A 27,064-nucleotide genomic window follows, 5' to 3' on the forward strand; every position below is an offset into this window, starting at 1 on the left:
TAAACATGTCTGAAAGGTTCGGAACCGCCGGATATAAGAAACTCTCAAAGTAGAAGGCAGAAGAATCAAAACATTTATTTAGGCTCCACAATAACCAACCCATGAACCAGCAGCCCCATTTTGATATGTTGATCAAAATCTTCCAGGCCCAATAAGTACGCCTTGAAAGAGTAACCAGGAGGCTACAGAGAAGCATGATTGCGTAAAGCAAAATCATGCTTCCCCCTCGATGGTAATAAGATTACCCACTGGCCTGAAGTCTTTGTTCAGCTTCCTCCCGTAGATCAGCTCTGCTACTGGCAGCTCCTGCCTCAGCTGTGTCTGTGTCTGTAACTGAAGCTGCAACTGTAACTGACGATGTAACTGTCGCTGTAACTGACGATGTAACTGTCGCTGGCTCCAACCGAAAAAGGAAAGAGAGTCTTCAAGCTGTCCTCTCCCCTCTTATAGGGTTTTTGACATCATCAAGCTCCGCCCAAATGACCAGGGCCGATTGGTTCCTGAGTTGGCCCCTCCCCCTAGCATAGACATTAACACCTCCCCTCAGCCAGCCCCATGACTCATCACACAGGAAGTTGTCTGGTCCTGCCCCGGAAGAGCAAGCCACAGTGTCCAGAGGCTCAATGAGGTAAGCTGAGTCATTCAAAGAAAACAAAGGCCATTCTGGCTACACTCCACCCCTTGTTATAGGATACATAATCTAATCAGCCATGTATCCTAGAACATACATTGTGATCCAATTACAAAGGAAACTAAAACATATCATTCATTATAAAGCAAAACATATCATTCAGTGACATTCCCAAACATTGGTTAACGATTCAAATGCGATCCACCCCTAGGTCCCAGCAAGATAATCTCTTCAATCAATCATCCCCAAAATAATTATTAATAATTCAAATGTCCACCCCTAAATCCTTGTATCCATTACATAGGATCAATAATATCATAACAATAAAACAACACAGCAAGGATAACACAAAATAAGTAAACAGAACACTATCATCATTTCCACCCCCCTTGAACGATTGGGGCTCAAAATCTTGGGGTGAGGGGTGAAGGTCTCATTTTCCATAGCTTCTTCATGCTGAAATTGGATGTAGAGATGGCCCTGCCCCCAAAAAGTCCCATTCCAGAGGTCATTTCTTTAACGAGCTGGCAGGAATTCCAAGAATGCTACATGCTTAGGCAGTCACCGGAAAGTGCAGGGTGCTTAAGCCTGAAGGAAACAAAACTAGCAACAAGGTTAGCCAAAACAAAGGACAAAAAGAATAGACAAGTATGGACTATAATTCTTCAAATAAAATCATCTCAAGTTTGGTTGAGATTTCAGTTATGCAAAGATCCAACATCAGAGCCAAACTCAGGTAGGAAATGTTTCTTTTCAAAAGGAACATAATGAGGAAGCCAAGAGGATCCCACCCTAGATATAGACTAAGATTGTCCTCCCAGCCTTTCCCCAAATGTACAAGTTTTCATCCGTTGATCACACAAGGTCACCTTCACTCTGAGTGGCTTGTGGGCTTGCAGGAGCAGTTCTTATTTCCCTATTTCTCGTGTTATCAAGTCCTCTATACATTCTGTATAATTCATTGGTTGGAATTCCATCTATCATTTCAAAACCTACCCCTGCTCTCAATAAAGTAGTAAACATTTCTTTCCTTGTTACTCTCCTTTGGCGCCAAGTTTGCTGGTTATTCACCCTTCTCTCTCGAGGAGATCTATCCCCTCCCCAGTCACCTAAGTCATGTAACTGTAAAATCTTATTTATCACTGTTGTAAGACGGCTCCCTACTTCTCCAAGTAATAAATTCAAAATTAGTTGTTTATAAGCAGGGGGAGCTGTCCTAATTATTAAATTCCTATGAGGCAGTTCCATTGAATCATTGTAATATTTGTCTGCAGTTCCTGTCATAATGGCAGTCTTCATTACCTCCTCCTTTAGTCTCATGATACAATCTCTAAGTGAATACCAGGGTCTGTGCTCAGTGGGCCACATAGAATCAGTAGCATATCTCTTATTGCATCCCACAGCGGCTAATGCCAACAGAGTAGTCCTGCTATCACCATCTCCTTGCTGATGATGTTCCCTAAAAGCTTGTTGAACTAGAGGATCATGGCTGATACCTATGAATCTCATGCAGTCTGTCCCATCTACTGATATTCCACCGGCCCCTTGATCACTGAGTCTTACCATCCAAGATATCAATGGTTCTCCTATTCTTTGGCTGAATCTACTCAAAATATCTGTGACCTCTTGCGGTGAGAAATCTTCCTGAATTTCCCTTGTAACTGAATCTTCACCTCGGGTTTCTGTCTTCCTCCTTTGTATGGGTCGAGCCCTTGTCTGATCATTTAACCATCTCCTATTCTCTGTGTGAGGCACATCCTGAACCCCAGTAGTGTTTTGTGCCTCAGCCCCTAACATTGTCTCATTCTCTCCCCACTCACTTCCTCTGCCACCATGGCTAGGACGAAGCAGGCAGTCAGGCTCTTTCTGGGCTGGGTTGAAATGCACTCTGGGCTTTTTTGGTCTCCTGTTGCTCTTAGCCACATTAATAGAAAAGTTCTCATTTGAGTCAGTTTGGTCTCCTGCTATCTGAGATTCCCCTTCTTCCTGTGGGGTAGGAGTGCCCCCATGTCTTTCACTTAATCTCAATCTTTCGTATACTAGCCGGTAGGCTGATAACACTATCCAGCTTTGCCTAGATAGTGATGCCCCTGACTGAATCCCAACTTCTCGTAAACACTTTTCCAAATCCCTAGGATCTCCTCTTCGTAGCCTTGGTTCCCAGTTTTCACAGGGTCCAGCTTTTTTAGCCAATTCTTTTGCTAGGGAGGAATAAAATGGATCCTCCCATCCTGGGATATTCATCTCTTCCTCTGGAATTGTTCTGCTTCTAAATAGAGATCTTATACCTAGCGATCCTGTTCGTGACGCCAAATGTATCAGGAGGGCAGAGTTTATAATCTCAAAGAGGATCATAAACATGTCTGAAAGGTTCGGAACCGCCGGATATAAGAAACTCTCAAAGTAGAAGGCAGAAGAATCAAAACATTTATTTAGGCTCCACAATAACCAACCCATGAACCAGCAGCCCCATTTTGATATGTTGATCAAAATCTTCCAGGCCCAATAAGTACGCCTTGAAAGAGTAACCAGGAGGCTACAGAGAAGCATGATTGCGTAAAGCAAAATCATGCTTCCCCCTCGATGGTAATAAGATTACCCACTGGCCTGAAGTCTTTGTTCAGCTTCCTCCCGTAGATCAGCTCTGCTACTGGCAGCTCCTGCCTCAGCTGTGTCTGTGTCTGTAACTGAAGCTGCAACTGTAACTGACGATGTAACTGTCGCTGTAACTGACGATGTAACTGTCGCTGGCTCCAACCGAAAAAGGAAAGAGAGTCTTCAAGCTGTCCTCTCCCCTCTTATAGGGTTTTTGACATCATCAAGCTCCGCCCAAATGACCAGGGCCGATTGGTTCCTGAGTTGGCCCCTCCCCCTAGCATAGACATTAACACCTCCCCTCAGCCAGCCCCATGACTCATCACACAGGAAGTTGTCTGGTCCTGCCCCGGAAGAGCAAGCCACAGTGTCCAGAGGCTCAATGAGGTAAGCTGAGTCATTCAAAGAAAACAAAGGCCATTCTGGCTACACCAGGTGATGCAGTGAATAAAGTACAAGGCCTGGAGTCAGGAAGACCTGAGTTCAAATCCAGACTCAGAGACATACTACCTCTGTGACCCAGGGCAAATCACTTAATCTCTGTTTGTCTCAATTTCCTCAACTATAAAATGGGGATAATTAACAATACCTACAAGGGTTGTGTGGAGGATCAAATGAGATAATATTTGTAAAGTACTTAGCACTGTTCCTGGCACAGAGTAGGTGGTATAGAAATGCTTATTTCTTTTCCTTCCCAAAGCATCACCACTGTATTGCTTTTATCATCTACTTCCTGTGCTCTTTCTCATATGTTTTTGAATAGAGCTAAAGAAAACCTCTAAACTAGACTGTCTGGATCCATTACAGATTTAAGTTGCATAACATAAATTGGGCCCTCACTGCAGCAAGATAATACTTTTATACATCTTGACTGATTCACTATCACTTTTATCACAATAGCTCCTCCAGACCTTTTCAACTCTTCTCAAATCTCCTATACCTTCTTGTTCCCCTCCCCCTCCCCAATCAGCCTCTCAGATTAGAACTGAAAAAGACTGAGGCCATCTGCTAAGAGCTCCCTCTTTGTCCCTTCTCCTCATCTCACATCACTCAGCTGCCTGCTATCATTTCTTTTCCACCACCGTCTCACATGTCTCCACATGTCCTTTTCCTTGCCAAGGCAAAGCCCCCTACATGTACAAGTTGCCTTATTCCATCCTGTCTTTGCCAGCAGATTAGCCTTTGTATCATTCCCATTGGTCACATCATTTATCATCTATCTCATTTATCTTATATCTGTCTCCAAAGGTTGTGTCCCTCCATATATAAATATGGCCATGTCTCCCCCATCCTCAAAAACTTTCACTTGATCTATTCATCTCTGCTACCTACAACTGCAAGTCACGTCATCATTTCCCTGATGTCATGGGCCTCTTCAAAAAACGAAGGAGAACAACCTGTGAGTAGTCTCTCCCTCTCCCTCTCCCTCTCCCTGCTCTGCACAAAAGGAGGCACATTTCAATGCCTGAAGGTTGCCTCCTTAACTTTGGGTTTACTGGCTAGATTTCTTTCTTGAAAACCAAGCCTTAAATCCAATTCACTCTGGAGTTCATAGATGGGACAACAGGTCCTGCCCTCCTAGCACAGAGTGAATGTATATACTAAATAGTAACTGTTTTTCTTTTGGCAGGAACCTTGAGAGTCTTCCCCTCCCAGTTTGATTTTTTTTTTCTGAGTTTTGATTAAAGGGGCCATCCCTTGATTAACTTCTTAAAGAGGCCTATTCACTGAATGAGCTTACCTCACTCAAAGTGAGAACCTGAAAAGACCTCAGCCTGAAAGGGCCAGGGTCTCCCAATGCATCCTGGGCCATCTCCAGTCATCCTGGTCAATATCAGGCCACTGGACCCAGATGACTCTGGAGGAGAAAGTGAGGCTGGTGACCTTGCACAGCCCTCCCTCACTCAAATCAAAGTCAACTGCAAGTCATGTGATCATTTCCCTGATGTCATGGCCCTCTTTGAGAACAAAGGACAAACACACAACAATATCCTCCTCCTTTTGTGGCTAAGCATCTACAATCAATGCTTCTACTTCCTTTCCTCTCACTCACTTCTTAACTTTCTATAGTCTGGCTCCTAAACTCATCACTCAACTGAAAATTAACTAATTAATTAATTCCATTTTGGTTTTTAATATGGATTTCTGTGCTGGAAAATAGCTCATGATCATGCGATTTCAAAAATGCAATTTACTCTACTCTTTTTCCCATTCAATTCTGAATCCAACTCATTGTTCTAAATATGCTTGTCCCAGATATTGAAAATTTTATGCCAATCTCAATAATACATATTTTTATCCAATTTTTTTTCCATTTTGATTAAGTTGATGTCTTTTGAGGATTATAGGTTGCACTGAAATAATCTCTAGCTGTAGTCCTCTATTGTGTAACAAGAAATTGTACTGGGTGCAAGTATGGGTACAAGGAAGTATAAGACCTCTATCTTCAAGGATATTATAATATAATTGTAGAGAGACTATAACAATATAAAGTAATAGATAACATATTATAACAAATGACAATGACAGTAAATATAAGAAATTTTAAAAAGTTAAATCAGTTCCAGTTAGGATTATTAGGAAAGTTTTAATCAAGGAAGATGTGAGCTGTACTTTGAAGAATATATAGGATTTGGATAAGCAAAGAGAAAGGAGGCCATGAGCAAGAGGCAAGAAAGGGCAAGGTATATTCAGAGGGCAATGAGTTGATGTATTTGGAAAGTAATATTCATATGGAATAGTAAGAAAGAAACCTGAAAAGGTAGGTTGAAGCCAAACTGTGGAAGGCCTGGAATAGACAAATAACTAAGAGAATATTAGTGTAGTGTTTTAGGATGAATGATATTTAGTTATAGAATGTTGACTTTTAGGTGATGCAGGATAGCAATGCAGAAATGTCCAGCAGGCAGGTGAAAATGAGGAATCAATCAATCAATCAATCAATCAATAAACACCTACTATGCGCTGAGCACTATTGATGATGTTATACACTAAGGATACAAATATAAAAGTGAGGCAGCTCCCACCCTCAAACAGTTTATATTCTAAAGGGGAAGACAGAATATATACTCCTCCCCTATATATTTTAATCTAGGCAATCATAAGGATTATAAGAAAAATCACAGGGCAAAAGATTGCCATAGCCTTTCCAGTAACAATTTAATTATTAGTCTCAAAATAAAAACATAAGGTAGAAAATGTAGGGCTGGGGAGAAGGTAGAACACATGGCAAGACTCCTGATAAAACCTGGTGTCCTGGTGATTGAATGGAGTATAGAATGTAGTGGGCAGGCAAACCCTCCAAGAGGCTACTGCAGTAATCCAGGTCTAGGGTGATGAGAGCCTGCATAAAGGTAATGGCAGTGTCACTTTCAACTCTAAAATTCTAAGATCCCATACCTAAACCTGAAATGATCTCATGTCCAACCCAACTCCTCCTGATTTCAATATTTCTGTTAATGGTACCACCATTTTCCTAGACACTTGCTTTTGAAATCTCAGAATAGAATAATCTTAGGTTGTTTCTTCTCTCTTGACCTCTAGTCACCAAAATTCTGTTGGTTATTTCTCCAAAAATTTCTCTTTCTTTTTTTATTTCTGCCCTTACTTTAGTTTAGGTCTTCATAACTCATGCTTGGTCTACTGCAATAATTTTCCCCAGAAACCTCCCTGCTTAAAGACTCTTCCCTTTCAACTAATGCTACATAATACTGTCAAATCTTCCTAAAGAACAAATTTAATTATGTTACTCCCCTGTTTAAAAAAGAAAGAAAGGAAGGAAGGAAGAAAAAACTTTCAATGACCTTGTCATTAGTCAGGCACTCATGGACTTTGATCATGGATCTTTCATCTTAAATCTAACCCCTTTCTAACATTTCTGTTTCTGTAGATTCACAATCTTAGAGTCATGCTTGACTCTTCATTCTTCCTCATCACATCATATTCAATTGATGGGGTGCTTGGGTGCTTGTGCTTTGTGTGGGACAAAAAAACCACTGGCTCAAGTAAAAAAAACAGAGATGTCTCGGTTTCTCAAGGTAGGAAAAAAACCAGAAGCTTTATTTGATCAAGTCTCGAGAATTGGGCATCTCCCACTACCAGGGCGGAGACAGTAGTAAGGAGAGGCAAGGGGGAGGAGGCAAGGGGGAGAAGGCAAGCAAGGGGATATATATCCTTGTACAAACAATTCTAAGAAATCCCACCCCAGAGGCTGGACCCCTGTCCCCATTTGCGGGGACAGGTGGCCTCACAATCTAACCAGGAATAAGTTTACCCAATACCAGCACAGAAACTACAGAATTACCTTATAGGGAAACTTTAATGTTAAGATGGCGGTTTGTAAGTAGGCTAGGGGAGGGGGAGAGGGGAATATCACCTGATTTCCCCGAAATCATATGATTTACAGGAAAACAAAACTTAGGCCTAGTGAGGTCCACATCCTAACTAAATTTGTACTATTTGAGTATCACCTTGCCTGAGTTATTCATAGGGAAGCTTTCACAATCTTGTATTCCACTCATGCTTGGACCCTAATTCTAACATCACATTTCTCCTTAGCCTCTGCTTGGGTGCCTGTGCCTGGACCCCAATTCCAAAATCACATCCAGTTCCAAAATCACATCTCCCCCTAGCCGTGAAATACTGTCTCAGGCAGTTCCTCTCCAGTTCAGGGGCAGCATGCCCTAGCAAAACACTTATCCCTCCTCCTGATACTGCGGCCAGCTGTACCTATAGAATTTATTGTTCCAGACTCCCTGTGTATGTGCTGAACTGGCCACGTACTGGGTCATAGAGATATTTACTACTAATTAGCCTATCATGTGCATGCTAGACCCAGACATATGTATACTCCCTTACATTTATCTTGTCTAACAAGACACTGACAGAAGCAGCCTGGATATTTCCAGTCAGCCCTGACCATTAGGTGACTTAGTGATGGTTCAGACTAAAAACTACACCTCCAGGTAGTCCCCCGCCCTTGGGATATTTCCCAGTGAACTCTGGATAAGATACTTGTGCAGTAGATACAAAAAATGCATGTTCCTTTAAGAGCTGACAACCCCTTAACCACTTCCTAATCCTACCCCAAAACAATTAATTAACACACTTGGCACATGTTTCACCCCAAAATATCGTATATAAACATTAACTGCACCCCTCTAAGGTTGCAGGTTCCCTAAGAACTCTTGCCCACTGTAAAGCGTAATAAATCTTTGCCACCTTGACTTGAAGAATGCTTGGATCCACAAATTCATTCCAGACAGCAGTGACCTTCTCCAGTACTTGAGTCCTTGAGGGGTACTTCTCCTCAACTATCCTGTCTGGGAACTCCAGTCTTGGGGTTCCTGGACCTTGTCTCCCTCAACACAATCAGCTGCCCAGCTATTGATTCTGTCCTGTAACCTTTTCCCCACAATTACAGACCTAGAGTAGACTTTCATTTCAGACCTTCATGAGTTCTCATTTGTGCAACTACGTTTCCTTGAGAGACAAAGCAGAGAAAGAAAACCATACAACAACAATATCCCTAATGAAACTTAAAACAAAATCATCAAATAAAATATTACCAAGTAGGCTATAACATATTAGAAAAGTTATACAGTATGTCTTGGACAGATTTATTACCAGGAATGCCAGATTGGTTCAACATAAGAAAGATCATAAATATGTTAGTAACATGTAGTATGTAACATAAATAACACGTAACATATGTAAATAATGTATGTAACAAATCATAAAAGTTATATGATTTTTATCAAGAGATGCTGAAAAGACTTTTGACAAAATCCTACCCTAATTTCTATTAAAAACTCTGGCAGTCACAGGTTAAGAACTTTCATTAATAGAAAAGTATTTACTTAAATCCAAGGGCAAAACTTATATGTAACAGAAAAAATCCAGGGATACAAGGAATAAAGCTAGACTACCCATTATTACCACTATTATTTAAGATAGTTCAAGAAATGCTATATAACAATAAGACAAAAAAGAAAGAAATTGAGAGAGTAAGAAGAGGCAAAGAAGAAACAGATGATTTGATTGTATATAGAACCCTAGAGAGCCAATTTATTTCTTTTTCCACTTAATATTATTTTATCTTTTTCCAATTAAATGTAAAGATAGTTTTAACATTCACTTTTACAAGATTTTGACTTCCAATTTTTTTTCTCCCTTCCTTCCTTCTCTCCCCTCTCCCCAAGATAGCAAGAGAAGTGATATAGGCTATACATGAACAATCATATTAAACATATTTCCACATTAGGCATGTTGTGAAAGAAGAATCAGAACAACAAAAGGGAAAAATCACAAGAAAGAAAAAAGAAAAAAAAGTACAAATACTGTTTCAATCTGCATTCTGATTCCATAGTTCTTTCTCTGTATGTGATTAGCATTTTCCATCATGGGTCTTTCAGTATTGGTGAGAAGAGCTAAGTCTATCAAAGTTGATCATCAAACAATGTTGCTGTTACTCTGTACAATGTTCTCCTGGTTCTGCTCACTTCACTCAGCATCAGTTCATGTGTCTTTACAGGTTTTTATGAGATCCTCTTGCTCATTTCTTATAGATAGTACAACAGTATTCCACCACATTCATATGCCACAACTTGTTCAACCCTTCCCGAATTGATAGGTATCCCCTCAATTTCCAATTCTTTGCCACCACAAAAAGAGCTGCTATAAATATTTTTGTACATGTGGGTCCCTTTCCCTTTTTTATGATCTCTTTGGGATATAGCCCTAGAAGTGCTATTGCTTGGTGAAAGGGTATGCACAGTTTTATAGCCCTTTGGGCATAGTTCCAAATTACTCTTCAGAATGGTTAGATCAGTCCACAACCTGAAGAGTCAATTTAAAAATTTACTGAACTAATTAATAACTTGAGCAAGTTGTAAGACACATGATAAATTGACATAAATCATCAGCATCTCTACATATATCTAACAAAAAACCAATAGGAAGAGCTTAAAAGAGCTTGAAATATCTACAGAATGTATGAGATATTTGGGAGTGCATTGAAAAGTTCACCTGGGATGTACATGAACCTAACCAATGTAAATGAGTGGAGAAAGATTAATTGTTCATAGGTAAGTTGAGTCAATACTACCTAAATTAATTTACATATTTAGAGTTGTACTAATAAAATTGTCAAAGTGATATTTTCTAGAACTGGAAAAAATAATAATAAAATCCATATGGAGGAAACAAAAGATCAAGAATATCAAGGGTGATGATGAAAAAACAACAACTGTAAAGTGGGGATGGGGAAGGGGTTGGCTATCAGCACCAGATCTTAAACTGTACTACAAAACAGTTATCATGAAATCAATTTGGTACTCGCCAGAAAAAGAGAGAAAGAAGTCCATTGGTGGAACAAACTAAGCATACAACAGACAGAAGCAAACAAAGACAGTAGCACAGTGTTTGACAAACCCAAAGACTCCAAAACTGCTTGGAAAACTTAACAGCAATCTAGCAGCAATTAGCTTTAGACCAACACCTCAAACCTTAAAACATAAGCTCTAAAATGGAGTTCCTAACTGGTCTCTCTGAGAGACAAAGTAGAGAAAGAAAACTACATAACATTGTAGTTCTGTAATGAACAACTGATGCCATCTATCTATAGACAGATTGAGCATATCTATCTGTGTATATTTTACTATTAGCTACTAATATGCAAAACTCAAGGTTATCTAAGAGCCTGTTTTTCACCATCCACCAATTTGAAGTTGCTGTTACCCAAATAATTGGAGCCACAGGTGACCTGGGTCACTACACCTTCTGAGAAACTTCCTGAAAGTTTTTAGTGCCTAAACTTGGAATCAAGCTAGGTGGCACAGTGGATTTGAAGAGGTGAAAGGTTGAGAGGTGCTCGACACCCCAAAATATTGACGCACCGGGTCCTGCCGAAAGAATTCGACTCAAGCCTTCTTAACCAAAGAAAAAGACAAAGTTTATTAGGGACCAGCTACACTGGCCAGATCCTCCAGCAGCCCTGCCATAGGCTAGACTCCTGAAGAATCTGAGCCCCTCGTGGAAGCCGGTTGGGATTTAAATACAGAAAAGATTGTGGGAAAGAGTGAGGGGTCATCTGGGGTGACTGGTGGGGGGCTTTTGGGATGGTCCTGAGGGGAAGTCTAAGGAAGATAAGGTGGAGTCAGAGTCTAGGATCCAAGAGAATGGGATCAAGGGCTGGAAGTTCCTGAAAGAATATCAAGTTGGGAAGTAACTGAAGGCATGCTTGTCTAAAGTAACAATAGAGGGAGAGATCTGGGCCTAATAAGAATGCAAGGCTATAGCCTCAGGCTAAAACCGAATCAAGCAGGGAAGAGTCAAGGAGAATTCCTAAAGACAAATGGGCTTTTTTGGGGTTAGGAAAAAATGTCTCTGGGCATGTACCCCATCAGATTGACAGGACTAAACAACAACAACAAACTTGGAATCAGTCAGACTTGAGTTTAAATCCTACCTTGGACAGTTGTGGCTGTATGATTTAAATTTAGTTTCAATTTCCTCATTTGTAAAATGAGTAAGACAATAGCACCTACCTATTAGTCAAGAAGAGAGGGGTTTAATACCTCCTTGAATCCTTATTTTTTATGTGACCATGGACAAGTTAGCTGCTTGCTCTCTCTCAGAATTTGTTTCCTCCTCTGTAAAATAGGTATAATAATAATGGAAGAAGCCCCCAAAGGAGTTTGTAAGGATCAAAAGAGAAAGTTAACAAGCATTTATTAAGCACTTTCTATGTGTCAGGCATTATGCCAAGCACTGGGTGATGAGGGCACAGTCTCTGGGAACCCCCTTGAGCTGTCCCCAAGTCTTCCGGCTGGATCTGACCTTCCCCTAGGGCCACAAGCCTCACATTGTCTTTGGGCCCAGATCTCTCCCTCTATTGTTACTTTAGATATGCATGCCTTCAGTTACTTCCCAACCTTTGATATTCCTTCAGGAACTTCCTGCCCTTAATTCTATTCTCTTGGTTCCTGGACTCTGACCTCACCTGGTCCTCCTTAGACTTCCCCTCAAGACCCTCCCTAAACCCCTCCTCTAGTCACCCCAGACCACCCCTCAATCCCTCCTACAATCTTTGTGTATATAATCTCCATCTTGCCTCCATGAAGGCGCTCAGATTCAATCTAATACAGTAGGTTGAATCTGGCCCGCTTGTAGAAACAGGTGTCACAAGGTGGGGGGATTTCTTAAGACAGCCCATTGTGGTGAATCCCTAATAAATTTTGTCTTTTCCCTTGGCTGAGAAGGCTTGAGTTGAATTCTTTTGGCAGGACCCGGCGTGTAGGTATTTTGGGGCCGCGGCAGTCACCCCTAGAAACATATGGTTCCCTTACAATCATCATTTACAAAAACCTCTTCATTTTTGGTTCCCTGACCGGGAATACTGCTCATCTCAAGTTTTTCTGCAGCCAAGACTGGAAGGTAAGCCTCTCCCTATCCCAAACCCCTTCTCGCTCTCCAAGCATTTTGGAAGTGCTTTTCAGGCCTGACTTCCCAGGTCCCAGTAGGTCAGACAGCTGCTTGCTGTTTTGGACTCAGCCTGACGCTCTCAGTTCAGTCCAGTGGTTTATGTTCAAGGCCATGGACCTGGGCACACCTTCTGAAGCATAGAGGACAAAGACGGACTCCCTATACGGAAGCGCGCCCCCAATTTTCCCAATTCTCTCAACGCTAGGGAATGGGAAAATCTCAGGTACCTTTTTGTGTTTGTTTTTTTCCCATCTTGCTTTGTTCCTTTTTGAGGCTTACCCCCAGATCCTCCTAGCAGAAGAAGGGACTTCCAGCCACCCCCCCAGGCCACGATGGGTCAAACCTCCTCAATTCCCAAAAATTTGCCCTTAGGTTATATTTTACAAAATTGGAAGAAATTTAAGTTCTCTAAAGAACTTAAAAGGAAAAAGCTGGTATACCTTTGCAATACTGCCTGGCCCCAATATCGCCTAGAAGACCATGAAGAGTGGCCTATTTTTGTGACTTTATAATATAATACTCTTTTACAGTTAGAATTATATTGTCAGCGGGAAAGAAAATGGACAGAAATTCCTTACATAATGACCTTCATCGAGCTGTCTTGGAACTCCGTTCTCAGAAAACATTGTAAGATGCTCATAGCTAGAACCGCCTTACAGAAGGGAAATGGGGGTCAACTGGACATCTTGGATGACCCCCTTCTTATGGCACCTAGGGCCTCAGTCCTCCATTCTTCCTTGCCTCCGTTCCCAGTACCTCCTCCACCCCCATCACCACCCCAACCTCCCTCGACCCCTCCAACCGCTCCCTCCCTGACTCCTACCACTCCCTAACCTTCCCCAGTACCCCTTCTTTCTGGTACTCCCCCTCCTAGCCCCACTTCTCCGTGGTTTCCCTTCCCTTTCCCCTTAGCCCAACCCCCGCCTTTCCCCCCTACGTACACTTTCCAGGTCTCCTACCCTGCATCGCCTCCCATGGCCCTTCCTCCCTGGGGAGACCCCTACTCGGGTTCTGGCATCCGGGCCTACCACTGCTGCAAGTCCTGCAGTATCTATCACCATAGATCCTGATCCTGAGACCATCCAAACTCAGGCCCTGGATCCTCTTTCTGAGGCAGCACCCACTCAGGTTCTGCCCTCTGGCTCAGCCCCTAAGGCAACACGTCCCTGGTCTCTCTTTCTGAGGTGGTGTCCACACAGTCCTCAGTCTTGGGCCCCACTCCCACAGCAGTCTCTTTAGTCTCTCCTCCCGTGCCAGCTGATCCCCTCCCTTGCCAACTGGGTCTCCTAGCTAATACAGATCAGCCAGCAGTCCCTAGCCCTTCCCTCACAAGAAATGGGACTTCCTATCTCCCTCCTCAAAAACCATCAACGCTTTTCCCTTTAAGGGAAGTACCTGTCCCACCTAATGGAACAATGAGAGTGCATGTTCCATTCTCCATTTCGGATCTCGCTCAGGTTAAGGAGAAATTAAGGCGGTATTCAGAAGACCCCACTAAGTTCACTGAGGGTTTTAGGGACCTTTCCCTACAATTTGAACTTTCTTGGGCTGATTTGCATATCCTTTTCTCCACCTGTTGTACCACTGAGAAGAGAAAAATCTGGGAACAGGTCCAAAAATCTGGGGATCAATTGGCTACTAATGACCCCATAAGATACCCCCCAGGAACAGCTGCTGTTCCAACTAGCGACCCAGGGTGGGATTACCAGAAGAGTGAAGATAGGGCAAAGAGAGACCATATGATAATTTGCCTGCTAGAAGGCTTAAAGACTGCATTTCAAAAGCAAATAAATTTTCAAAAACTCAGGGAAGTTACTCAGGGAGAAAAGGAAAACCCTGCTCTTTTCCAGGCCCAGCTAGTAGAGGCTATTAAGAAGTATACAAATTTGGATCCTGATTCTATTGAAGGGGCGGCAATGCTTAACATGTATTTCATTAATCAGTCTGCCCCAGATATTAGGAGGAAACTGCAGAAATTGGCAATGGGATCCCAAACACCTCAGGTCCAATTGCTGGAGACAGCCTTTGGAGTTTTCAACAATAGAGCCTTGGTTGCAGCAGAGGAAAGAAAAAGCAGGGAAAGAGCTAGAGACAGAGAACATGCTCCATTCTTCGCTGTTGCCATGGCCAGGAAAAGACCCAAGGAGCACCCCTCCAGGGAATCCCCTTGGAAGCCCATTGGCTTGGGCAGTGGGGAAACCTGCTTTCGATGCCACAAGAAGGGTCACTGGTCTAAGGAGTGCCCCTCTAGGGCGCCCCCCTGGAAGAAGCCTCCAGGATCCAGGCCTCTAGGACCGTGCCCAGCATGTAACCAGGAGGAACATTGGAGGTGTCCCCGAGGCTGGAAAAATGGTAGAGCCTCCTCCCAGTACCCTGTCCTCCAGTCTTCTCAAGACTCGGAAGGAGGGGAAAGCCTGGGGCTTGGCTGTGCTCCCACTTTCTCCACCTCTCTCGCGGAGCCCTGGGCAAAATCGAGGCAGAAGGTAAGGTTACCCACTTTATCACGGCTATGTTCTCTTGTTTTAACTAATGGCTCTGGCCCCACATGCCCCTCGACCCATCAGGTCATGGGCATCAAGGATCTGTTGTCTGAACACTCCTTCTCTGGCCCTGCCCCCTTGGGAAGGGACCTGATGGTGAAATTGAGAAGCCAATTTTCTATAGTTAAACCTCTTAACTCCCTTTTCCCTCTGTTTACCAGACCTCCCCATGTTCCCTCAGAGGTGTGGGAGAAGGTTGAGCCAATTGTTTGGGATCAGGGAATTCCTGGGCAAGCTACTTCTGCCACCCCAGCCATAGTTCCCCTCCATAGCCTTCAATATCCAATTAAGCCCAAGGCTTGGGAGGGACTGCAACCATTAATTGGCACTCAAGACCCTGACTCGCTCCCTCTAGAGTGGGGCCCCTACCCAGCACAAGCTTTTGGGACTTTGAAAACTAAATTGACCACCACTCTAGCATTAGCTTTACCTAATCTAGAAAAACCTTTCACTCACTCTGGTGATGAAAGGAGGGGACAGGCTTTGGGAATCCTAATCCAGTCTTTAGGATCTGACCCCTGTTTTCCAAAACAATTAGATTCTCTGGCTGCTACAGCCATTCCAATTGAGGAAGCTTCTAAGCCTCTAGCAGACCAGCCCCTAGAAGCTCTGACTTGCCAGAGCACCCTGGAAGCAGAGGGCCACCAGTGCCTGGCTAACCACAGGCTCACCAAACATCAAACCTTGCTCTTAGATATCCCCGACCTAATTTGGATGTGCTACACACTCGTTAACCCTGAAGCAGTGTGGTACACAGAACAAGTGATTAGGGGAGCTAGGTATGAAATAATCATCTTTAATAACCTCCAGGGAAATTGTCCTTTATCTATACTTCTATGCTGTCTGTTTGGTTGTTTGCTTAACCTCTTTGCCAGGTTTGTCTCCTCCAGGCTCCAAGCCATCAACTTCCAGATGACTCTGCACCCCTTGAACAACTGGACCCATCGAGCCGGGAACAGATCTACACCCCTTGCCAGAAGGAAGCAGTTTCAGAAGCTGAGACCTTCGTCCCTGACCCCAAAAGAATTTGGGTCCTATTTGTTTGAGGGGGGAATGATGAGGGCACAGTCTCTGGGAACCCCCTTGAGTCTGGAGTGCGGTCTCTGGGAGCCCCCTTGAGCTGTCCCCAGTCTTCCGGCTGGATCTGGCCTTCCCCTAGGGCCACAAGCCTCACATTGTCTTTGGGCCCAGATCTCTCCCTCTATTGTTACTTTAGATGTGCATGCCTTCAGTTACTTCCCAACCTTTGATATTCCTTCAGGAACTTCTGCCCTTAATTCTATTCTCTTGGTTCCTGGACTCTGACCTCACCTGGTCCTCCTTAGACTTCCCCTCAAGACCCTCCCTAAACCCCTCCTCTAGTCACCCCAGACCACCCCTCAATCCCTCCTATAATCTTTCTGCATATAATCTCCATCTTGCCTCCATGAAGGGGCTCAGATTCAATCTAATTCAGTAGATTGAATCTGGCCCGCTTGTGGAAACAGGCGTCACAAGGTGGGGGGATTTCTTAAGACAGCCCATTGTGGTGAATCCCTAATAAACTTTGTCTTTTCTCTTGGCTGAGAAGGCTTGAGTCGAATTCTTTTGGCGGGACCCAGCGTGTAGGTATTTTGGGGCCGCGGCGGTCACCCCTAGAAACCTATGGTTCCCTTACAATCATCATTTACAAAAACCTCTTCACTGGGGACACCAAAAAATAAAAAAAAGGCAAAAGACAGTCCCTGCTCACAGTCTAATGGGAAAGAGAACATGCCAACAAGTATGTACAAACAAGATATATAAATTAGAGGTAGTCTCAGGGATGGGGACACATAGAAGTGTTACAAATACAGAAATACAGAAATGACAGGACTTGGCAACTGATTAGATATATGGGGCGAGGAGGGGAGAGAGAGACAGAGACAGAAAAGGGGAGAGAGAGACAGAGAGAGAGAGAAAGAGAAAGAGAGAGAGAGAGAGAGAGAGAGATGAACCTAGGGAACTGAGAAGATGGTGATACCCTCAACAGTGATAGGAAATTAGGAAAAAGGGAAGGTTTGATGGGGAACAATTTTGAACATGCTGAGTTTATAATGTCTAGGGAACATAGAGATGCAGTTGTTTGAGATGGGAGAAGGTCAGGAGAGAGGTTAGGACAAGTAGATCTGAGAGTACACTGCATAGACTACATACAGATGGTATGGGATGCATAGATATGGAAGCTGATGAGATTACCTAGTGAAATAGTATAGAGGAGAAGAGAAGAGAGCCCAGGACAGAGCCTTAGGGGAACCCACAGGAACAAAGAAGATACATAAGTGGTCAGACAAGTAGAAGAACTAGGATAGAATATTGTCATGGTAACCTAGAAAGAAGACTATCAAGGAACAGAATGTGATCAACAGTGTCAAAGGCTTCAGAGTTCAAGAACAATGAGAATAGAGAAAAGACAATTTGATCGGCAATTAAGAGATTGTTGGTAATTTTAGAGAAAGCAGTGTCAGTTGAAGTCAGAAGTCAGACTGCAGAGTTTAAAAAAAAAAAACCTGTGACAGGAAAGGAAGTGGAAGTACTCTATTAGAATTGTTGCTGTTGCTGCTGCTGTTATTCAGAGCAAAGGATTTTGAAAGCTACCCTGGAATATTAAGTGGCATTTATGGAGAGCCTTAAAGTTTGGAAAGTGTTTTGCTTATATTCACATTTAAACCTCAGAACAACTCTTTTGGAGTGGTTACTTGTCATATTTTTACCCTCCAATTTTTTTTTTTTTTACTGAGAAGGAAACTGAAGCTAAAAGGGAGTAAGCATATAAATTTGTGTGTCGTGCTGTTTTTTCCTCTTCCTTTTTCTTGTCTTTAAAAACACTACTTGTTATATAAGATGGATCTCTGAGAAGAGGACGAATAGTGTTGGGGAGATACTAGGAGAAATTATAGTGATAATCAAAAACAAAAGACAAAAATAGAAACTTATTTAAAAAAAAAAAACACTTAGGGAGTTCTGATAATGCGGTGGAAGTGGCCTGAAGGGTTATGGCGGGGAGTGAGGGACCCATCAGGCCGGAGAAAGCTTATTCTGCGGAGCTTTGGGGAGCCGGCAGACAGCGTGCTGCACCCCTGCTCTCCGCCAGCAGTTGGCAGGTCCAGTTGGGGAGGGGTGGGGGCAGGCCTGCTTTGCTGGCCCGGGAGTCAGGCGTGGCCTGGCATCTGTGGAACATTTTATACCATTTTATATCATTTTTGTAATTTCAATAAGACCCAGAGCCTGAATTAATGACCCACTTGAAGAGCCAGGACCTGGACTTCTTTGTTCTCTGAAGTCTGCTCAGAGAATATCCTTTCTCCGTCAACAAGGCCAGATCCCCTTGACCTAAGAACATTCCTTCCCCTGTTAACCATTAAGGGATGAGACCCTAATCCCCAGAGACTACCTGGCTTAGTATTCTACCGGTATATACTGTAACTGACCTTCGTCAACACTCTTGTATTTACAAACCTATTCCATTAAGGGTCTTGTGGTTAGACAGACATGGGGATCACAAAATTGAGTAACATGCTGAATTGTGACGGTTCTAAAAATATAAAAACCTGTTCATTCCTCTGTACGAGTCAGTCAGACTCTCTCTGGCTCAATCCATGACCATGTCTGTCCGCTATGCTTAAAGGAAATGAATGAATAAGTAATATGAATTTTTCTATCACCTAGCCTGTTGTTTCCTTCAACCAACTTTCAGGTTTAACACATCCCGAACAGCCTCAAGGCCTTGGAGACTAAGGACGCCGCTGGGGCCTCGACACACCCTCGGTTCGGTTCCCTTTGGGGACCCAGGCTGCGGGCGGGGAAGAGGGCGAACGCGTACCTGGCGGCCCCTCCCACGGGCTCCTCGACCCTCGGGTCTACGTCGTAAACGTCGTTAAAATGGAGGATAGTGAGGTCGCAAGGGCCGGTCTCCACGCACAGGACCCCCGAGGCTAAAGGTGAGGCGTCCACCTCTGGCTCGGAGGGAGGAGGAGGCCCAGGCGCAGGGGTCGAGTCGGCGGCCTCCATTTACCCAAGGGGAGTGGCGCCCACCGTGGCTCCACTACCCGGCTCTCCCGACGAGGGCTTCTAGGGATTTAGGCACGGGGGCACCTCGGGGACCGCTGAGCAGTGGCGCAGGCGCAGAAAGCCTAGGGTCGCGTGACCTGCACGTGCCTGGGCCTTCCTATTCCCACCCCACCCCCACCCCCCCACCCCTCCTACTGCGCAGGTGTGGGGATCGGGGTACAGCAAAGTATGGGGCCGGAGGGGACCGTTGCTGAGGCAATAACGGAAATTGAGGGCGCCTACGGCGGTGGTCACCGCTGTGCAGGACTAGGGAAGAGCACGGTCCTGAATGGCTAGAGAGTTTTAAAATACCAGCTTTTGTTTTTGCTTTTAACCCAAACTGTTGGGCAAACAGCTACCGTGTTAATGCTTCCAGACTTTGAAGAAGAGCCGTGGCAGCGCCTTTTCTTATTTTTCATGAATAAGTGCGAAACGCTTTTACAAACGGAGCTCCTTTGAACCGCACAACTACCAGTGAGGTGGAGCCTGCAATCTGTCAGCAAACTGCCCCTGGGATGCTAGATGGAGAGCCCCGAGGGGTCTAAACCCCACGGCAGGACGTGCACATGCAGCACATTGACTTAGAAAACTGCGTGTTAACATGATACATGTTCCAATGTATTTTTATTTATTTTGTTAAGTATTTCCCAATTACTGAGAGGGGGAGGGGAAGCAGGGTGTTTTGACACCTCGAAGCCAAGCCCCTCATTTTATACATGAGGAAACTGACATCCAGAGAGGTTGTGCTTGCCCAGAATCGTGCAGTAGGTGCTGGCTACAGAAGTCAAAAAGCCTGTATTTTCCTCCGTACTGCTCTAATGAACCTGAAATGTCTTGCTGTTTTTTCGAGTATACCCATCTGAAGCTGTAAAATGACTGAAACACAAACAGCTTTAGGAAAAGGGTAGAGAGGCAGAGGACCTGAAATAATCCAAAATAATTATGGCCTGAATAATTAAATTTGCTGTAGGGTAAATCTAATTTAGAGGGTTGTTTTCATGGCTACCAGCATAATCTAGTATATTTTATTTTATGCACTTAAAAACATTATTCCCAGAAGAGCTCATAAAAGAACACAAAGTATAAGAACCTCTACATAAGAGTTTCTAGAAGTTTAGGGGACTCACACATTCCTTGTCAAGGGCAGGACTTGAACTCAGGTTTTCCTACTCCCAACCCTAACAATAAAATAATTTTATTAGCTTTCTAGTTACTACCCTGTAGCAGCAAATGTTTATTTAGCACTTCTTGGGTCCCCAGCACTTCAACTAGGTGCTCTAAAAAGATGTATTTTAGAGAATGATTATCTTAATTGGAATACATCCTCATTCCCTCCCAGTTAACACTGATTAGTTAACTTTACACAGAAACATGACTTCATATTTTGACCAAGCCCTATAACAACAAACCCCTTCCCTTGTATCAGTGATAACATGTCCCTGAAGTTAAACATGGCTGCTTCAAAAAAGCTAACACTTGAACCTGTTCCTGGAAAATCAGAATTATAGTTACATTTATGGAAAACTAAATTCTTAGGATAAGTTTACACAGTTAATTCAAACTAGACCAGAAATAGCTTTGCCTAAATAATTCAGGTGAATGTATCTTAGTAATCAAATGAGTAGTACAGTAAAAGAAATGTCCCAATAATTGTTCCAGATCTTCTCCATTTCACTTTGACTAGTCCTGAACAATTTTCCTATTGTATTTTTAAAAAACTTGTCATCTGTAATTTGCTTTTTCTCCGTTTATAAAATCCTTACTGTTTTTACTTGTCAGACATTTTGTTATCCATCGGTCAACCAGTGTTTATTAAGTGCCAGGCATTGGGGATAATGAGATAATCCCTGCTATCAAGGAACTTACATTATGTTGTTGTGGTTTCACTCCTAACCAATTCTGAGTGACTCCATTTGGGGTTTTCTTGGTATAGATAACTGGAGTGGTTTCCTTCTCCGGTTCATTTTCCAAATGAAGAAACTGAGGCAAACAAGGTTAAGTGACTTGCCAGGGATCACACAGATAGTAAGTGTTGGAGGCCAGATTTGGTACACTATCCATTGTGCCACCTATATTCACAACATAAGATATGTACAAAAGAAGTACATAGTACTTTAGGAGGGGGATATAGGGAAACACAAACAACTTGGGCAACTAGATCTCTTGAAAGAAGTGATGCCTGAGCCATTAAGGGAACTATGGGGTCTCAGAGGCAGATGTTAGGAAGGACAATGTTCTAAGCATAGATAATCATCTATATGAGAGTAACCAGAGTGGGAATATGACCTATGACTCCACAGATAAATGTAAACTACGTTGAGTAAATACAAATAGCAAGAGAAGCTCCAACTATCCCATGGGAAATCTTGCATGTGACCCTGGCCCGTGCTGGTACTATGCCATCTTTGTTATATTTCTCTATAATACCCAACTCAGCCTGGGTTTGGTTGGAGGAACAATGATGTTTCTTTATCTTGCTGTCATCTGGAAGGAAAGACCTCTTGTGAGTAAACTCTCCCCAATTAACCTAATTAACCCTAGTAAAACCTATTAATAACCAAGCTAGGATGGGCCCCTCTTTCTTCAGTATCTCACTATTCTCTTGGAGGTTATGTCATCCTACAATTGTCATAATTAGGGCAGAACAGATTTAGAACAGAACAGAACACTTTACACCATCTGCAAAAGTGGAAAGGCATGGATAGAAGCAGATATATCATGGTCAGGGTCATTGGCAGGTAGGCCACTTTGTAGTGTAGAGTGGAGGAGGGGAGTTTTGTGTAATCAACTTGGAAAGGTCAGGTAGAACTAAATCATGAAAGGCTTTAAATGCCAAATAGAGAGTTTATATTTTATCTAAAAAATCAAGAAAAGGGGAGTTAATGAAGATTCTTGAGCAGAGGAATGAACCTTGTCTGCTTCTTTCATTTTGGCCACCACTGCAGAATGGAATATGGTGTTTCTGTCATGGATTAATTGACCCTTTCTTTCTCTTTCATTCTTAAAAAGCTGCATCTGCTTCAACATCTGGGATCTCTGCTCCATCAGTAATGTTTTTTCATAGGTAAAATCTGAAATGTCATTTATAATCATTTCAACAACCTCAACCTCAGCACCAATTCACAGATGGTGCAAAAACATCTAAAAATCTTTCTTCTTTTGAATGCTGTTGTCATCCATTTGAGCTACTGTGAAGATGCACATTCTGCACTTTCTCCGTACTTTGTGCTGGTAAGGCAGAAATGGCAGCAGTATTAGCATGCCCGCATCATGGATGATCTACCGTACATCTGTATTCCCCTTGCTAAAGCTCTCTCGGTTTTATGGGAACATGTTGATATTTTTAGTCACCAACAAGGGATGTTTAATTTCTTTCTCTGTATTCCCAGCACCTAGCTTGCTGTGCCATAGTGATGTCTCAGATGGTATCAACAAAATTCTTCCGTGAGAAGGAATTATCTGATTGTTTCCATGGCTCTGGCTCTGCCATATTGTTGTGCTTCATGCCACCCAAACCAGTGGACTGAATCAAGTGGGACATTCCATTTCTCAAGCTGGAAAAGACCACCAACTGGCAGAATCCTTTAGTCTTATCTGTTCACTTGCTACTGGAGTTCAACTCTGGAAGAGAAAATGAGGCTGACAACTTTGTGTGACTCTGTCTCTTTTAAATCCAATTCACTCAAGAGTCAAGACATCATCTCACAGTATCATTTGTCCTCTTCAAAATGAAGGACAAACAACAGGGAAAGGATGAACATGAGGGATGTTAAGGTGGACTCACTTGATCATCTGTTTTTCTAGGCTTATCACACATTATTCCTTTTCATTCTCTGGTAGCCAAATCGCCTTCTTGCTATTTCTCACACACTGCGTTCTGTCTCCTCTGTCTGTGCTTTTGCATACTCTGTCCCCCATGCTTCACCTTCACCACTAAGAATCACCAGTCCTTCAAAACTCAGCTCAAATATCATCCCTACTTGAAGTTATTTCATATCCCCCGTCACAGATGCTCTTTCCAACCCCTCTAAAATTATCTATTTACTTCCATTATACTTTGTATATACTTCTATGTGTGCGTATTGTTTCTCCTGGCAAAATGGTAAGCTCCTTGATGTCAGGAATGTTTAATTTGTCTATCTGTATTCCTAGCACCTAGCATAATGTCTGACACGAATGGTTGGTTGGTTGGTTGTTGTCCTTCTTTCTCGAAAAGGACCAAAATGACATCATTATGCTGGGGTCAAGATATAGTGCATCTGACTGTGGCTGATGTGATCTAGGAAAGCTCTACAACAGATCAGGCACAAATAGTCCATATGAACATTTGGATTGTAAATTTGTGCGTCTCATATTTCTTTCGGGCTACTGCAATTCTGTTTCACTCATACAGCACAGTGCCTTCTTTGATGAGGGCACACCATGCTGGGTGGCTCTTTCCCAGTGTCTCCCATGTCACACAATGGATTCCAAAGTTCTTTAGACAGACCTTAAGCATGTTCTTGTATCACTTCTTTTGACCTCCATGTGAGCGTTTGCCTTGTGTGAATTCTCCTTAAAATAGGCTTTTAGGCAAACATATTTTGGCATTCAAATGTCTCCAGTCCCTCTTAGTTTCACTATCTGCAGTAGAGTTTGAATGCTTGGCAGTTTAGTTTGAGAAAGGACCTCAGTGTCTGCGCCTTGTCCTGTCAGGTGATCTTCAGAATCTTCCTAAGACAATTCAAATAGAAGCGATTCAGCTTCCTAGCATGGTGCTGGTATACTGTCCAGGCTTCACAGGCATCCACCAATGAGGTCAGCACAACAGCTCTGTAGACCTTCAGTTTGGTAGTCAGTCTTCATACCTCTTCTCTCCCATGCTTTCCTTCTGAGCCTCCCAAACACTGAGCTAGTTCTGGCAATGAGTGCATCAACCTCATCATCTACGTGTACATCCTTGGAAAGTATACTGCCAAGGTAAGTGAACTTATCCGCAACATTCAGAATTTCTCAATTTGCTGTAACCTGTGGTTCCATGTATGGATAATGTCATGTTGGCTGGGGGAGAACCTGTATTTTCTTGGTGTTAATTGTTAAGGCCAAAATTAGTACAAGCGGTAGAGAATTAATCTATACTCTGTTGCATCTCAGCCTCAGAGAGTGCATTGAGTGCACAATCACCTGTGAACAAAAAGTCATGTACCAACTCTCCATCCACTTTAGTCTTGACTTATAGCCTTTTCAAGTTTAATAGTTTACCATCAATGCACTAGAGAACCTCGATGCCATTTATGTCCTTGTTACTAAGGGTCTTGCCTCGATGTTGATGGCTGATGACTGATCACGGTGGTGGTTGCTGAAGGTTGGGGGAGCTGTAGCAGTTTCTTTTTTTTGAGGGGGGAAGGCAAGGCAATTGGGGTTGAGTTAAGTGACTTGCCCAAGGTCACACAGCTAGTGAGTGTCAAGTGTCTGAGGCCGGATTTGAACTCCTCTGCACTCTAGGGCTGGTGCTCTATTCACTGTGCCACTACCTAGCTGCTCCTGGCAATTTTTAAAAATAAGATAACAATGAAGCTTGCCTCACTGATGGACTCTTTCTTTCACTTAAAAACTCAGAGGCCATTGCAGGGTTATTAATTGGCTTAATTTCAATGTCACGTCTCAGGAAATAAGGAGGCCTGAGGAGAGGGAGAGAAATGAAGAACAAACCATTGATGGAGCAGTCAGAACACATGCAATATTTATCAGTTAAGTTGCCCGGCTTATATGGGCATGGTTTATTGCCCCTTAAAACTTACAATAATAACATCAAAGATCATGATCACAGATCATCATAACAGATATAATAATGAAAAAGTTTGAAATATTGTGACAATTACCAAAATGTGACACAGAGACACAATATGAGCACATGTTGTTGGAAAAATGGTGCCACAACCCTTCAATTTGTAAAAAATAAAACAAAACAAAAACAAGCCCACAATATCTGCAAAGCACGCTAAAGCAAAGTGCAATGAAATGAGGTATGCTTTTACTTTCATCTTTAGGGAGTATGTCAGTATCGATATTGCTGCTGAGAATCCTAGGGAGAAGCAGACAGCATTACACAGAAGATGCAGTTTTGGCATAGCTGTCTACAGATGTTAATTTCCACCACCCCCTCCCTATGCTTTAAAAAATAATCAGAACGTTCCCTTGATCCTGGAATAAGCGTGGCTTAAAAACCAAAACAACAACACAGCCTTTGGAAGTTTGTGACAGACATGGAGACTGGTAGTAGAATACTGGTGTGAAAATGAGAGTGCTAGTGGACAATATACTAATTGGTAATAATCCTCTCTGTACATAACTAGACTACTGTAGGCCTAGAGTGAGGTACAGTGCATTACCATATGCTTACTTGTGGTCTTTCCACATTGGTAGGACCTGCTAGAACTTGCATTGCATTAGTATAACCTTCAAGAACTTGGGGTACCCAAAGGTTGTTTAAGGCTTCCACAATGAGGCATCAGAGGAAGAATTTTGTGGAGGATGAAAAGGCCATCGAAAGGCTTATTTAATTAAATTTAGAGGGAAATTACTTTATAAAATTACTTAAAATGATTAGTGGGCTTTTTCTTTTTTGAGTTTCACCTAATATGACTATTATGTTGTTCTATTGGTTCTGCCAGTCATAAGGTAAAGATATCGTTGACAAGTAGTAGATGTGTCTTGATTTTCAGTGGAGATATTTTTCCTGAAAAGTTGCATGTAAATCAAGTTTTTTCAAGCCACATTAAATTTTAAGTGTACTGTAGGAGTGTGATTACTGGTAGGAACCACTGGTGCATCCTTTTGGAATAAAGTAAAATAATTAAATGCTAATTTATCTGTTTTGCAAGTTTACATTGGAGTAGGTTGAGTTTTCCTAAAGTAGGCATACCTATTTTTTTGTTTTTTGTTTATTATATAAGCTTTACAAACATCAACTAATATGAACATTTTCCTATATAAAGAGAAAAGGAGCCACATGTGGAACCATGAATCTCTACTACATCTCCATTAGCTTAGTGGTTTTTAAAAATTGTATTTCAAATTTAACATAGTAGTTCTAACACTACCTTGCTTAAATATGCCCCTATGAAATTCCTTCTGCTTTCTTCTGTGTATTTTTAATGATTGATTTATTATTTTTCTTTTCTGTCTTTTAAAGCATTATGATCACCACTCCCTCACACACCTAACTCTTCTCTCCCCAGAAAGAAAAAAAAGAAAGGAAGGAAGAAAGGGAGGGAGGAAGAGAGGGAAGGATGGAGCGAAAGAAGGAAGGAAGGAAGTGTGAGAAATACATTTAGTCTAGGAATAACCTATATTAATTGGAAAGCCAAGAAGGTTTCCATTATATTATTTTACATTTATTCTTTCTGAGTAAATGAGTAGCTCCCTTAATGGAGTACAGCTTGTTCAGACAAATGCCAGCCTTTTTATGCTGTTCCCAATTCGAATTTCCTGCCTTGCCCTGCATTGGCTAGATGCAACCTCCTGAACTGCCCACGTCATGCCCCCTCAAATAATTCATTAAGCATGTGTGCAAGCTTCTAACCTTTTACCTGATCAGAAGCCTGGTTCTGCCAGATCACAGCTCTGATTAAAACCAGTTACCTGTGACTTACATTCTGCTATCCCTCAAAGCTAAGAGGAGTACTTTTAATCCTATGGAAACAGAATTCCTCCTATTGTTTCCCAAGGAAGGAAGGAAGGAGAGAAGGAAGGAAGGAAAAGAAAA

At 42.6% G+C, this 27,064-nt stretch overlaps 1 protein-coding gene across 1 annotated transcript in view; it reads right to left on the reverse strand.

The window, feature by feature from the left end:
* Positions 1-19,278, reverse strand: part of LOC118843321 (snake venom 5'-nucleotidase-like) — a 95,419-nt gene extending 76,141 nt beyond the window's left edge. Inside the window, exon 1 of the mRNA XM_036750906.1 lies at positions 19,091-19,278. Coding sequence (XP_036606801.1) covers positions 19,091-19,278 — 188 coding nt within the window. The remainder of the gene's footprint in view (positions 1-19,090) is intronic.
* Between the last annotated feature and the right edge of the window lie 7,786 nt (positions 19,279-27,064).

This window comes from Trichosurus vulpecula, chromosome 1, assembly GCF_011100635.1.
Source record: "Trichosurus vulpecula isolate mTriVul1 chromosome 1, mTriVul1.pri, whole genome shotgun sequence".
NCBI classification, from domain to species: Eukaryota; Metazoa; Chordata; class Mammalia; order Diprotodontia; family Phalangeridae; genus Trichosurus; species Trichosurus vulpecula.